Source organism: Sceloporus occidentalis, unplaced genomic scaffold (assembly GCF_023333645.1).
Source record: "Sceloporus occidentalis isolate IW3139 unplaced genomic scaffold, rSceOcc1.0.p SCAF_2, whole genome shotgun sequence".
Lineage (NCBI taxonomy): Eukaryota > Metazoa > Chordata > Lepidosauria > Squamata > Phrynosomatidae > Sceloporus > Sceloporus occidentalis.
The window spans coordinates 240,877,826-240,893,711 of record NW_028316982.1 but is presented as its reverse complement, the minus strand read 5'-3'; the positions used below and the strand labels follow the sequence as shown (position 1 = coordinate 240,893,711).

The following is a 15,886-nucleotide window of genomic DNA, read 5'->3' as shown; positions in this document are numbered from 1 at the left end:
GCTGGGTACTCATTTTAGCAACCTCGGAAGGATGCAAGCCTGAGTCAAGCGTGAGCCTTTTCGCTGGTATTGAACTCACAACCTTATGGTTTTGAGTGGCTGCAGTACAGGCATTTAACCACTGCACCACCAGGGCTCCTGGTGAATGTTAAAGGCCTTGTAAACCTACAAATCCCAGGATTCCATGGGCTGGAGCTACAGCACTTAAAGTTGTGTCAGACTGCATTATTTCTACAGTGTAAATGCAACCCTAGCCAGCGTGGCCATTGACAAGGAGTGATAGGAATTGCAAACCAAAAACATTTGAAGGGCCGCAGCCACTCCTAATGCACACATCTGCCAGAGTTTCCAAAGTATTACAGTATGTTTCTTCTGCAATGCATTGTGAAATTGGTATAATGGGATAATTGCCCATAATGTGAGAGGTTAGTGGAAACAAATTCGATCCCACACTTTTGTTTTGAAGTCTAATTCTATGTTTTCTTTTCATCTATTCTATAGTATACTTCTGTTTTCCAAAAACACTGAAAATCATGTTTTAAAATAATGATTTGAGCTATATTTAATTTATTGAAATATGTTCCAGTGGATGCTCTCCATTCGTTTCTTATTTTAAAAATTTATTCTTTTATATGAACCGAGTAGAAATAATTTTTTTACGATATTTTTAAACATCTTTCTAGGCACTGAAGAAGATGTTGTGAAGTCAAAGAAAACCTTTCGAAGCCAAGCTGTAGTGAGTCAGAATGCTGAAACTGAGCTCATGCTAGAAGGGGATGATGATGCTGTTAGCCTTCTCCAAGAGAAAGAGATTGACAATCTTGCAGGTAAAAACACCATTTTCATATTTGCTTAATGTAAGTAAATGATGTGAAACCTGACGTGATTTTCTAAATATAGTAATCTTTATCCTGTTATTGGCATTTGTTTGAGATAGGGAATTGTCAAATTTTGGAAACATATATACATACAAAGTTCATTACAGTTCTTATCTAATTTATATCCACAGCAACCTTATAAAATAGTGGTTAATGTAAGATCACCCAGCCAACCTGATTAACTTGTGGCTAAATCCATCATAACATTTATTGCATTACACTGATGAATGGGACACATAAAATGTTTGTTCCACATTGTACAAAGAAATGTTTGATCAAAATACTTTATTAGACATATCAAAAGATTTTACTACCATAAAACAGTACTTTGCAGAACAGAAGAACTGGCCTGACCAGTTACATGAAAAATGTCCTTATGAGAATGGGGACTGTCTTCGTTGTGGGGACTGTTTTCAAAATTTTGCCTACTTGAATCATAAAACAATCCCTGGAGATTTTGTATTAAAATCACCCACAAAGAACAGTTCCATATTGTCCCAAGAAAATGGTAAATTATCCTCTTTGTGTTAGCATTGTAACAAGTCATAGTATTAAAACCAGTATACAGTTACACGAAAAAAGAAGCAGAGTAATGTTACAATTATAATCTATTTTAGATAGAGTTAAATCAATTAAAAGAATTACATGGAAGTACCAAGTACCATTTGTGATTATGTATAGTAGTTTCAAGCTTCACTTGAAGGACTTCACTGCTTTAGAATGTGTCCTTCCCACATGCTCACTCTGTTCTGAAAAATGAAAGCCGAGAAATCATAGAGCATGAATAAACATAAGGATCTTCATACAGCCTGGTTTCACTAAAGAGTATACCATGCTATAATGTACTTCAGTTTTTAATTTTCTTGAGCAAAATTGCCATAGCATACTGCCATTGTGAAGAGAATGTAATTTTTCCAATGGGAAACGTTGCAATTATATTCGAAATGGGAGCAGTGGTTTTCCTGCCCCTGGTGTCACTGGGTGCAGGGGGCAGGGCTTCAAGGCGGGGGGGGGGGCTTCTGGGGAGGCCTCTAGGGTAGCAGCCAATAGGGCATGCTCACCCCTTCACTGTGACTGCTGTGGATCACTCTACTCATGAGTAGAGCAGTGCAGCAGCCGTGAAGTTGGGAGGATGCGCTCAGCCCTCTACTTTGCTGAGTACAGCAAGGTCAGGAGGGATGCGGAGGAGGTCTTCACTGCCATGGCAGAACCATGAGAGAGGTGCTTGCCAATCCTCACACTGCAATGGGGGGAGGACCCAACCGGGTGTCACCTCTCTTTTGGGGTGCCACTGAATGGGAGACATAGTTAATGAGAGCTGAAGAGTCATAGCAATGTCTTGCATTATAGAAGAAACATTTTCCAAGGCATCAGATTCAGCCATTGTTCAATAAATATTGTTGTTTATAAATGCAACTGAATGTTTCAGAGTTAGGTCTAGCGCACAACCACTGATACAAACGGGTGAACTTCATATTAAGAACTGATTCATTTCATATTAATAAAATATACCACAGTTATGGTTACCTCAACATTAGGAGGAACTTCCTGACAGTAAGGGCTGTTCGACAGTGGAACAAACTCCCTCGAAGTGTAGTGGAGTCTCCTTCCTTAGAGGTCTTCAAACAGAGGCTGGATGGCCATCTGTCGGTGATGCTTTGATTGTGATTTCCTCCATGGCAGGGGGTTGGACTGGATGGCCCTTGTGGTCTCTTCCAACTCTATGATTCTATGATTCTATAATAAATTCCATTCTGATCCATTAACATAAAATGAATGTAAGTCTGAGGCATGAGGCTGTGTCTGCACTGCAGAATTAATTCAGTGTCATGGAATTTAACTGCCATGATTCAGTGTTATGGAATTTTAGATTTGTAGTTTTGTGAGATATTTAGCCTTCTCTGGTGCCATAGCAAATTGCAAATCCCACAATTCTATGAGCCATGAAAGTTAAAGTGGTGTCCAACTGCATTATTTCTGAAGCATAGCTGCAATCATTCATCAGGCGCTTAGTTAGATATTGGTGATGAGAAGAATATTTTTTGTTGAGAAGGTATAGTTAACTATATACTCCATCCTTTTCAGACATCTTTCTTGCACTTAATATCACTTATCAGTACTCTTTTCTGTACCTTGTTATCAATCCAACTTAGAGCAACTTAGACTTTCTCATAGATTTCTTCCAAATCACCAGCAAAACAGAAGGAAGCTGAAGGTGCACAGCTATTGTTAAGAGATTTAAAAAGAAAAAAAAATGTTTGCTCCCTTGTTACCCTGAGCATTCAGAGGAAAAATGTTTTGCCCTAGATATATTTTAATAATTCTGATGTATGTGTTGGGGTGGGGGAATCGCATACATCACGTGAAAGAAACCTAACAAAAATGAGAGTCCAAACATACAGAGATATTATAATATTTTGACATGGAATGAAAGGTAGCACAGTACAGGTCATAATCTGATTTTCTAAAAAATAGAGTTGCCAAGTTAGATTATTAGATAGCTATATAGGTATGCAAATTTTGTTAATTTTTTTAATTGACCTGAAAATAAATCATGTACATCTGCCTATTCTTGCAGTGTACACTGTTTAGTTAGTCAAGAAGATACTTGGAAATATTATATTTTATACAGACGTATTGTCCATTATGAAATTTGTAATGAGAAAAATATAGATTGGGATTATATTTGCCCTTATTAAGAAATGTATATTTGTAGTGCCTTCAGATAACAGTGAAAATTAGCAGACAATATGCAAGGAAACAGTATTTGCTTATTTTGCAACATTTGTTACACTGGCCACCATTAATTTCCCAACATGTATATTAAGCAATGATTAAGTAAAGAAATAGCTGACGTTCCAAAGGCTACAAGCAAAAAACAAACACTTCCTTTGTACACCAAACTCACAAAACAACCCTGCCCACAGTGCTACTTGACCTAACTGTCTCCCATGCAGTATTCATTCCTCCATCTTTTGCCAGCATTTCCTCCGCGTTGCTCACTGCCTTGATTCCCTAGCTCATTCCGCCTGCCATGTTTCAAAGCATCTTTTCTCCTACCACAGCCATTGCAGTCGCCACTTCCTCCTTCATGTCCCAGTATTTATTGGTGAGGAGAATACATCTTTCTCCCAGCTTCCATTCTTAAGCTATGATCCATGGGAACAACTTACCACAGAGCTCTACCCTCTGTGTTGTTGTTGCCTTCTAGGTTTTTATGTTACTATTTCACATCTGGCACAGAGAGTGGGAAAGGCCAAACCTCTAGGACATACGGACTTTGTGGGCTTTCTGGTCACTTTCAAGGATCACAGTTTGGCTATTTTCTTTGTAGAACTAAAGTACATGGGAATGTTTGCATTTACTCCCAAGTGTTAGGATTTCAGCCACACGTAATCCTGTTACAGCTAAATGGTCTTTAAAATCTGATAAATGGTCTTAAGAGCAGCAGTAGTGTAATGAGCAATGGTCAGTTTAAAAGGAAAACTGTATTTTTTGTCTGATTTTGTGGTGATAAATGTTTTATAATTTTCTGTTTCAGTTTTAGCTCCTAAATGTCTCCCCAGACTATTCATTTCAAGAGGCAAGTTGGTTATTGATAAATTACTGAGAGAAATCAATAGCTAGTAGCACTATTTGATATCTAAAACTGAATCAGCAGCATCTCTATTTGCGCAATTGTAGTTAATTGATTATTATTAACTCTTTTCTATTGCTTATTCATTTTCTGAGACAAAAATGTTTTACACATGGTTTCTATTAATTTTTCTGAATTATAATTGTACTAACATGTCGGTGTTGTGGAGGCATTTGCCATGATGAAAATGTCTCTCTAGTCACTGTTTAACATACATTGGTCATTTACTGATAAGTAGCATAAATGCAATAAGAGTGAAGGGAGGTTGTTGGTTTTGACTTTGGGGTATGCTAAATAGTAAGTAACATTTTTATTTAAGTATTATTTCTAAAAAGCAGAGATCTGGGTGCTGGTTGGAGGAGTTTCAGAAATATTGACCAGGATTACCCAGCGATCACAGGGGAATATGTGAAGCTTTCTTGTATAAGTCAGACCATTGCCTTATATAACTCCCAAGTCATTTACTGTAGCGAGCAATGATACTCCCTCTTATCTACTCTACTTTCGATGTAGAGAGGGAGAAGACTGATGTCTGAATCTGTTTGGTTAGCCCAAACTATAGTGCACCCACTGAATCACTTGTTGAATGCTGAGTCAGCACATAGGTAAAGTTTACTGATTAGGATTAATCATAAGATTCAGATTTGAAGTTCAGATTTTCATCATGTACTCCATTATATCACATGTGCTCTGCACAAGGATAGCTGTTATCTCTTGAAGAGTGAGGATGCTTCAAGGCCCACTCATTGGGTTCACCTACCAAAAACTTTTTCTAAACCAAAATTATTTCCCATTCCAAAACTTGGTCTATTTATTAATTTATTTGAATTTTGTAATAATATTTCTATCCTGCCCAATGGCAATAGATCACAGGATGGATGACAAATAAAATCCATGCCAACAAGCTGAAACAATTTGCAAACAAGTTAAAATAATTAGGTCTGTTGACCTAACATTTTCTGCCGAGGAATGCCCTGTTCCTGGCTATTTCCCCTTCTTCATCTGCATGTTTATACGGACAAAAGGAAGAGCAGAGACCAGCAGCATTGCAGAAGACATCTCCATATATTATTTCTTCACATAAATTATTGTTTGGCACTTACAGCTATAAGGGCTGATTGCCATTAGTTTAGAAAGTATTTTGAAAAGATTATGTCAGATGGGAAACTGTTGGCCTTGTTAGTTAAGTGAGCACTCCCTGTTCTGAACAATAACTCTGAATATCAAGAGCTAGAGACAAACATTATATTTTATTTATGGCCTTCCAAGAGGATTTGGCTGCCCTATATTTTCAGTTGCTTTCTCCTAAAAATAACTTTTGAATTTGAGGAAGGCTTCCCTTCTGCTAAAACATCTCTGTCTTCCCTAGTCTCCCAAAGCTTAAACATTGATTACATTTTTTCTTACTATGTACAGAATTACTCTGTTTGCAATAGAATACCCCTTTAGTCTTTTTGTTCTTGTGCAAGCAGCTGAGTCTTAACATCTTTGTGTATCCACAGATGTAGCAGGAACAAAATGTATACACTTTAAGGGCTAGAAAAAGAATACACTCAGATGCAGGATCTGATATCATAATGTTAAAAAAACAAATGTTTACCACATAGCCCTTTGTTTTATCAATGGTGCATTAGTAATAACGAGTACCATTAACAGACTGTTATAAATGTATTTTTTATAATTTTTTTACAAAAACAAACTCCACTAAGATGGTCCTAAATTTGCAAAATTAGCCTGAAAACGAACATTTCTGAAATAATAAGTAAATGTTACTAGTTATACAATCAACGGTTGTTTGTCTCATTCTTCTTATATCATTTAAAAGGATTTGCCCCTAATTTCTAAAAACACTGAGGAATGACATTTCTTTTGACATGCTACTTCTAATCTCTGTTTAGCCACCATAGCAAGTATACAGGCTACTTTGAAAAGTTTTGAACACACAAGCCAATTGTTTGTTCATCTGAAGGCACTTTTAATGCAACTAAATCAAATTCAACTGAAGAAAATTGAAGCACAAGTGACCTTACTGTTCTCTCAAATATATGTATCATAGTACTGGTACATCACTGAGAAAAGGTGCTACAAGATCTCTCTACATTAAGAATGTGGATACAGATCTTAATTTGCATACAGGATTATATGTGTCAAGACAATATTTTAAATACTTTGCTGACAAGCTATTTGGTGATTTAAGGGTTAAGATCAGCACTTTGAACCAAAATTGATGAAAAAAACAGATTTTTTTTTATCAAGCATGCTGGCCTCACAACCATCTGAGGGGCCACACTTGGTACCAATCATCTTCAGAGCTGGTCTCATATAAAACGTATTGCAGTAGTCCCTTTTTGAAGTAACTGACACATGGGTAAATTCTTCTGATTTCAGTCATTCTAGATAGTTGGATATTACTCATCTACAAACTAGGGCTTATGAAATGATTCCTCACCACAAACATTACCTGTACTTTACCAGATAATTATAAGTCCAGGAACATCTCCAAGTTATGCAGTTGGTCCTTCAAGACGAGTACACCCCCATCCAGGGCCCGTTTCACATCACTGGCTTAATCCAAAAACTTCCCAATCTTCATTAGAATATATAATTTACTTTATTGCTGCGCTATTTTCCCAATGAAGAAAGGTGGGGAGGAGCAATGCCAATTGAGTCATGTCTTAAGGAGTAGTCCTTAGGATCAGAGCAGAAGCACCCTCCACCCTTTTTTGGAGGAGAGCTTCAGGGAAAGAGGGTCTTATTGGGCCACATGAGTCGGCCTGGTAGTTCACTTTGACCAGTGGGCCAATTGCACCCCATCCCAACATCAGGATGGTGAAGGAAATTTTGGTCACAAGTCTAGGTTGAAACTCAGATTCAGATGAAATTAAGCAATTGCTTTCTTCCAAGCCACCTAGAGCTGAGAAACCATCTGAATCAGGGAACACAAGAATGGAATTATAATGTGGCCACCTGCTATCTAGTAAGTAGGATCTACCACTGCCCAGATAATAAGCCTGTCCTTACAGCTTATTCCTTTTTCTGCATGGCTGCCCATGCAGTATTTATCAACAATCTTTTCAAAGAATCTGCCAGCATCAGTTTCAAACAATATTTATCTGATTTTAAATTGTTCAGAGCACACATGCACCTGTCATTTTTAAAAGATTTTGCTGTCTTTTCTAAAATGGCATGTGACTGTATACTGCTTACTGAATAAGAAAGAATTTATTTTGAACATATTTAGAAGAGCTGATTCCCCCACATGGTGAGCAACATCTCTTTGCCATAGTATAAGGGATTGTCCTCAAATGTGCATCTTACAGCTACCTTACTTTGTTTTGCAATTGATCATAAGGAGGTAAACACAGACTGAATTTTCAGATTTGTGCTGAAGCACATATTTCTGAGAAAGCACATTGTGAGAAGGGGAAAATGTAAGTGCAGGGAATACTCATTCTCCTTAACATCTAGTCTGACCCTTTGAATCTCCAGCTGGTTGCCCATCTGAATTAAGAGTGTTCCCCCAAGAGATCCTAAAAATGGTTCCATAACTCAAGGGAAAGCACTACTTCAAAAAAAAAATCAATTGACTATGAAACTTTCCTAGGTTAGAGAATGATCTGACAAGTTGATTCCTAAAATAAAATGCAAACATAAAGGCAATGAAAGGTTTGGAGACTATTTGGTTATACGAGATCTACTGTAGGAAGCTAAAATTAGTGTATACAGACTTGTTATAAACCTGATCAACCTTTTTCTCTTTTCATAAACAAAATACAGAACTCTGACAAATGTGACTTTTTTTCAGGATTATCTTCTTATAAGCTATTGTGACATGAGTTTCTCCTAGCTTGCACTGGAATCAATGAAGTTGACAGAGACTCAATACTTCCTTGCTTTTTCGTGCTTATTCTGGTATAACAACAGATCTTGGCCACCTTCTAGCTCACTGCAGTGTGTTTGTGGATTCTGATTCCAGGGAAAAGAGTAGCTTTGTCTTTTCCACCCTGCATCTCATAAGGTTCTTTGAATGCTGGTTTACAGTTATGTGGGGGACTCCTATTCATATGATCCAGATTGCCAGCAGTGTTGGCATTCCCTGCCTTGCCCCATAGGATGGGGTCTTGTGTGGCCCTGGGTTGCTTGCAGCCCCCAGATTATTATTTTTCTTGCTCCCAACACAAGAATCTCCAGACCTCTTATTTTTTTTAAATCAGTTGTGATGATTCCTTGTACAGTCAAACTTTTTTAAAAAATGGACGTCCAGCCAATTTGTGATTTAATTTTATTTTTGAGTAAAGTATCTGGCTCTAAAAGGGTGCCAGGCACAAAGGTGTTGCCCATCCATACTCTAGATCACAAGAAGAACTAAGTAGCAAAGACCTTTTTAGTCCAGCATTCTGTTCCTGCAGTGGCCAACCAGCTGCCTATGGGAAGCCCACAAGTAGGATACAACTGATACACAGAAGCATACTAACCCTAGTATTGGAGAAATTACTATTCCATCCTTATTGACAGATACACCCTACATGAATAAGAAAGCTGATTTCAGTAAACTTATTGAAACACTGGGTATGACCTCATGGTCAGGAATACTAAAACAGAAGGGAGTTCATGATAGATTGGCAATTCTTAAACGTGAGATATTGACAGTAGCATCACTAGCAGAGTGCATTCGGTACACCCTACACTGAGACACCCATCAGAGGGGATGACCCCACCAGGGAGGTGGTGGTGGCATGTCTGATGCCCCGGGGAGACTTCATCCTGGTCAGCGGGAGTGGTGGGGAGTGCTGGCCTCTGTCACCTTTGTCCCACTGGCTCCTCTTGCTCTTGCTTGAGAGGGGGAGGAAGAGGAGGAGGATCCACTGCAATTGCCTTCCTCACCCTGGGTGGTTCAGTCATGTTTCCTCTAGGATGGCACCCGGTGACTAGCAGTGCTCCAACAAGCCAAGAATGCGGGGGGAAATGTGGATATAGACAATGCAATTGTTAGGTAGATTTGTAATTGGTTGACCAACTGAACTCAAAGGGTGCTAACCAATGATTCCCCTTCATTTTGGAGAACAGTAACTAGTGTGGTGTCATAGGTTTCTGTCCTGAACCCACTGCTATTTAACATTTTTATCCATTACCTGGATAATGGAATAGCGAGCATGCTCATCAAATTTGCCAGTCACACCAAATTAGGAGGGGTAGCTAATACCTCAGAGGACAGGATCAGAATTCAAAATTACGTTAGCAGTTTAGAGAGCTGGGCCAAAATTAACAATATGAATTTCATCAAGGAAAAATGTGAGCTACTACACTTAAGCAGAAAAGCTTAAATGCACAGAAACCTGCGACACTTGGCTTGACAAAAGTAAATGTGAAAGGTATCCAAGAGTTATGGTAGACCACAAGTTGAACATGAGTCAACAGTGTGGTGTGACAGCCAAAAAAAGCCAGTGAAATTTTAGGCTGCATCAATAGGAGTATAGTGGCTAGACTGAGGTAAGTAATAGTTGCTGCTCTGTACTGCATTGGTCAGACCTCACCTGGAATAATGTCTCCAGTTCTGGGCAGCACAATTCAAGAAGGATATCAACAAGGGGAACGTGTCCAGAAGAGGTGCCCATACAGACAAAAATTCTGGAAACCAGGAGCAACTTAGGGAACTGGGTATGTTTAGTCTGGAGAAGCAAAGGGTAAGGGGTGACACGATAGTCATATTTAAATATTTGAATGGGTGTTTCTTCTGCTTGAGAGACAAGAATATGGAACAATGAAATGAGACTACAGGAAAAAAGATTACACCTAAACATTAGGAAAAACCTTTGTAACAGTAAGAGCTGTTTGACAGTTGAATATGCTGCCTTGAAGTTTCTTCTTTGGAAATTTTTAAACAGAGGCTAGCTGGTCATCTGTCAGGAATACTTTGATTCCTGCATGTCAGGGGGTAAGATTGGATGACCCTTGTGATCTCTTCCAACTCTATAATTCTGTAATCCATTTAAAAATCTATCCAAGTTGGCAGCAATCACTACATTTTGTGTAGCCATCACTACACATAATCTGACCATGCTGTGTGAGGAACTACTTCCTTTGTTCCTTTCATCTGTTTTGAATCTCCCATCATTCAGTTTCCCTGGATGACTGTATAGAGGGAAAATTTCTCCCTCTCCACTTTCTACACCACACATACTGTTATATAGTGTTATACTCTGTTATATAAGCCTTCCTCTGAGCTAAATGGCCACAAATCCTGTGACCTTCCACATAAAGTAATTGCTCATTTGATTGTTCCTTTCTCTTTCTTTTCCATCTCTACTGTATCCTTTCTTCAGGTGCAGATCTTGGACATTCCAAGTCTGGTTGCACTATAGATTTGTATAAGTCCAGTATGATCATGACAGTTTTGTTTTTAGTTCCTTTTTTCTAATTATCTGCAAGACAAATTTGTCTTTTTAAATAGCAGCTGCATACTGAGTCAACATTTTCATCAAGCTGTGTACAGTCATCCCTCCATCTTCACGAACTTTGAGTGCACAGTCTCGGTCCTTCACAGACCGGCAAGCAGGGAGGGTTAAAATGGTGCACACATGGGAGCGCGTGGCCATTCAAGTCAATAGGGCTTGAATATTTGCCAATTTCCTTTTTCTCAGGTCCTTTTCGCAGGTCCGAAACAGATCCCCACAAAAATGGAGGGACGACTGTACTTTCTTCCAAGATCACTTTCATAGTCAGTCTCTGACAGCTTGCATCTCATCAGTATAAATGTGAAGCTGGAATATTTATTTCATTTCACTTTATCTTTCCCACAGTGTGCCTTACTTTTCATTCTTGAGTCTCATTTATCATTTTAGTACCCATTTCACCAGTTTCGAGATAGATTTCTGAAGGTCTTCCCCATCCATTTTTGTTTTCAGCACCCAGAATAACCTGTTGTCATCAGCAAACTTGACTGATGGAGAGCATGTAGTTCCTTTCTGGTATCCAAATAGATGGCAGAGCAGAACTATAAGAACAGCTACTAAAGTACTGCACCCAGGGTGCTTGTGTCCTAGAGGCAAGTAGGGAGGACCAGAAAGTAGGTGACTGTTCTTTGGGTAATTATTTTAAAGGCCATTTTGATTACAGAGTTGTAGTAGTCATCTGATAGCCTCTCCAAAGAAATCTGTTCACCGTTATGCCTGCAGACAGTGTTCAACAACCTGGGGAATAGATCAAGATCCAGAGAACATTTTAAGGTGTTCCATGTACACACCTGGCTTTTCCTGTCCCCTTCCTTGTTCAACTTTTCCCTGCCACAGAAAGCCTTTCCTCAGTGTTGGGGAACTTTCAGGATGGCATACGGTGTTATGTGTGAAGCTGAAGCTGAATCCTTGAAAACATAGAGGGAAAAAGCATAGGAAATGGGCTGTACCATGTGCTTGGGACACTTCAGGTGTGTAGCTGTGGAGGGTCAAAATTAGCCTTTACGCCCCATACAAAATTCTGACCTTCCACATAAATTTTCCTTCTGTCCTCAAATTTAAGCCGAGCATTTAGAAGTATATCTTGTGTATCCAAAGAAAATGGGTAGGCAATGCTCTCAAGGGAATAAGAATACAAGCGGTGTGAAGGATTTTCAGTGTCTTGATCTTTCCTATATTAGAAATTGGGGACTTTTGGTAGAGCAGAATTCTTTGGGGGAGCAGTGTCCTCATTTGGCACCCTTCCCCACCCCCCATTACATCCATGGGTCACTTTCAAGGTAATTCAAAATATAAACAATAGATGACTGAAATTACACTATGCCAAAGACCTCCGAGTATCAACCAGGTTATACTTTCTACATCTTCTTAGTTGACTATCATAACTTCAGCTGCTGAAAATCAGTTCAAGTGAGATAATTCTAGAAGATGATCTGTTTCCAAGAACAAAGGGTTTTTATAAGTGCAAAGCGACCACAAAAAGTGGATCTCCTTGAGGGTTTGCTATGTGTCTGAGCGCTGGCAGCAATTGTGACTATTAGAAGGTGGAGACTGTCTTAAGCATGTAAGCCCCAAGTTGTTAAATATTTGTGAACAGTTTGATTATATCTCTTTTTAAGGAAGTAATTCCTAAGCAGACCAAGATCTTTTTTATATAGGGTGGGACAGAAATATTTTCATAAAAATAATACAAGTAGTTTGCATTTCATTTTAAAATAACTCCTACACTAGGAAGGCAGGTATACATTTGAAGGAGGGAAATCCTGAGTAGTATAAAACAGAATATCAAGGAAGGATAATACCTTCTCCCCATTCACAACTCCTTTGCTTTCCATATAATTTAAAAAAGCAATTTGAAATGGAAAACTTCCTTCACCACTCCAAAGTTCCATTTCCAGAGCTGCTTTTCTTTTAGAATAGTTTCAAGGTTCAAATCCTCATGTGGATTTGCCATCATATCTGGTTATCACCTAAGGGGAAGGTGACAGTTTATACAACCATGAGCCCTTCTTACCTGTGATGATAAATGTATATTTTTCACTCTGATTGTTACATCTAAATAGATCAAGTTATATAGAAATGTTGCTAGTTGCAAAAATATCAAAGGAAATAAATTTGAATGCAGATCTGTGACAAAAATTATTTCCATTACATGTTTTTTTTCCAAGTCCCTAAAATACATACGTATTCTAAAATACTCTGAGGCAGCACAGTCCAGCAGTTCAAACTTTGTATTTGATGTGAAGACTTGGTTTATTTTCTGTTCAAATATGAAAGAGACACAACAGCAGAGTGAAACATAAGTGAATTCAGTCAGATGGTCTTGGATTTTTGCTCTTTATTTTTTAAAGAATATTTTAATGAATATGCAAGACTAGAGTAGAGCAGTTGAAGATAAGGGGTTTAGGAGATGTCTCATCCATGGGGTCATCATGTGTTGAGGTCGACTGGATGGCAGTTAGCAACAATAACATTTATATGCAAATCATGGAATCTTTGAATCATATATTTGGAAGGGATCACAGGGACTTGCTAGTCTAACCCCCTTTCATGAAGCACTCCTAAAGCACGCCTCTTTAAGATTACCATAACTAAAGCACTCCTGAAAGATGTCCATCCAACCTCTATTTAAAGACCTCTAAATATGGAGAGTCCACCACTGTCCAAGGCAATCTATTCCACAGTCTGTTACAGTAAAAAAAAGAAAAGCCTTTTCTCTGGAGTAGCTTGTTTTATCTTCTACATTACATCCCTTCAGATATTTAAAGATAGCTATCATGCTATCTCTTACTCTTCTTTTATTCAAGCTTATCATACCCAGCTCTCTCAGTTGTTCCTAACAAGGCTTGGTTTCCAGGCCTTTGATCATCTTGGCCACGCTTCACTGGACACATTTTGTCTTCTTTATATCCTCCTTGAACTATGGTGCCCATAACCGGACACAGTATTCCAGGTGATGTCTGACCAAAACAGAATAGTGTGACACTACTATTTCGCTTGATCTAGACTTGATCTGAACAATTTCTGTGTGATCTCATACTTTCTAGACTGTCCACGTAGTGGGTTGTATTCTAGAATCCACATGTTTACAGATGGATATCTCTCTTTCCCCCACATATAAATACACACAGAGAGGCACATATATTTGAAAAGTATGCATAGAAAAATGCACCTCCAAAAAACGACATGCTGTAATTCAGGATGTATTCAGTCAATGCAGATAATTTAAAACACATTTTATAAAAATGTATATGGACATTTCTAAAAATAAGTAAAGCAAGGGATAACTCTTTTTCTCTTTTTAAACAAATGAAGCCAATGTGGGTGTGTACGTGCCTGAAGTCGCCTGTTGACTTAAGATGACCCCATGGATGTGCACTTTATAGGCAGACAGGCTCTTATTCATGCCCACCCAGAATCATGGATACTAACACACTTTTGCTCTTTTTGCTACCTACAGAGGACACAAGAAGAAGGAAAAACCTCTTGCCCTTCACTTTGTAGTACTACCAGTGATTCAAAAGGTTGGGCTGCAGCAGGGACATATCCAAGCCCCATTATAATGGTGGCACTTAATCTGGACCCCCCCTCCCCAAAATCCTGGCTGCGTCCCTGGCTGCAGGCTGCAGAAAGGTCCTAGGGACTAATCAGCAGTGGTTGACCCCTAAGTGGCTCATAGGGACAAGATCTTTAGAGAGAGACATGGTGCAGGGAAATAGTTCAGCTCTTCTGCATCCTTTAAGCAGACCCTTTATTCAGTGGCAGCCACTGCCAAGGCCAACTCCAGCAAAAGAAGAGCTTCAGTTTCTCCACCTGTCACTCCTTTGATTTATAATTCTTTTCTCCTGCAATGGATTTAACAGGAGCAGGTAGGAATTAGCCCACTAGTATAATTGTGGTGGCCTCCTTCACAGTAATGGAGACAGTCAAAGTTAAATATTTTATACGTTTACTCTATTTGTTATGTTGTACTGATTCCTACACTTGATCACAAAGTCACAAAACCTAGTCTTAACAGGTTGATCCAGTGGGATCAAAATGAAGAGTTTAGTAAAGTTTTGGAACTCGTCTATCAACCACTTTGGTTAGCTCACTTTGGTTTCCTACGTTTTTCCTCCCTAAAATAAATATTTCCCTATTTGACCAGCCTTGATATTTACTCTTAGTAAACTCTGCCAGATGATACCAAACTTGAAGGAAAATGTGTTGGGCATCAACCTAAGTACCTTACTTCATCATGATTTATCACTAAAGCAAGATATATTTCAGAGGGTGTGGGTGTAATGTACCCTGCTTGTGGAGGGGGGGGGGATATCTTAAGGGCTCCTGGAGCAAGGTTCCACTCTAGCTCAGTAGTTCGTCATACTCCCTTCCCAGCCCAAATGTCAGGAGGGACTTCTGTGAGCTAATAGTTGTCATCTCTCAGAATCCTCAACAATCACTTCCAGGGAAGATGTTGACCATCTGTCTGACTTGCTTCAGTGGTTAGATCCAGGCCTCAGGCATCTAACCCAAAGGCTATGTAAGAAGACAATAAATGTTGTGGGTGCTTTTAACATTACTGCTCCATTCCTCCACCCACTCACTCTTTGTGTATACTATAGTTGTAAATAAATCCCACTTAATTCATTGAGGGGTTATTTTCAGGAAAGCATATATATGTTTTTAATTTGGATTTTATATCATACAGACATGAAATAGTCTTTCAAATGTTTTGAGGCTGATTCAAGTGACAATAATATCCTTTGCTCAGTTATTAGTCCCATAGGTCAGAAATGTTGTATATCACTGGCTGAAAATTTGACCGACAAGCAGCTGTTTTCTGACTAAAGGTGGCTTATCTATCCTTCCTTTTTTAACATGTTTAAGTCTGTTTTTAAAAAAAATAACATTCATTGGCTTTGTGGAATTCACAGTTA

General features: G+C 38.7%; 1 protein-coding gene across 4 annotated transcripts in view; it reads left to right on the top strand.

Annotated features, from left to right (window-relative positions):
- NBEA (neurobeachin) overlaps positions 1-15,886 on the top strand; it is a 559,686-nt gene that overhangs the window by 322,857 nt on the left and 220,943 nt on the right. For all 4 annotated transcript variants that reach the window (XM_089512505.1, XM_089512504.1, XM_089512507.1 and 1 more), the window contains one exon: positions 684-827. In XM_089512505.1, the coding sequence (XP_089368631.1) occupies positions 684-827 (144 nt within the window). The remainder of the gene's footprint in view (positions 1-683; positions 828-15,886) is intronic.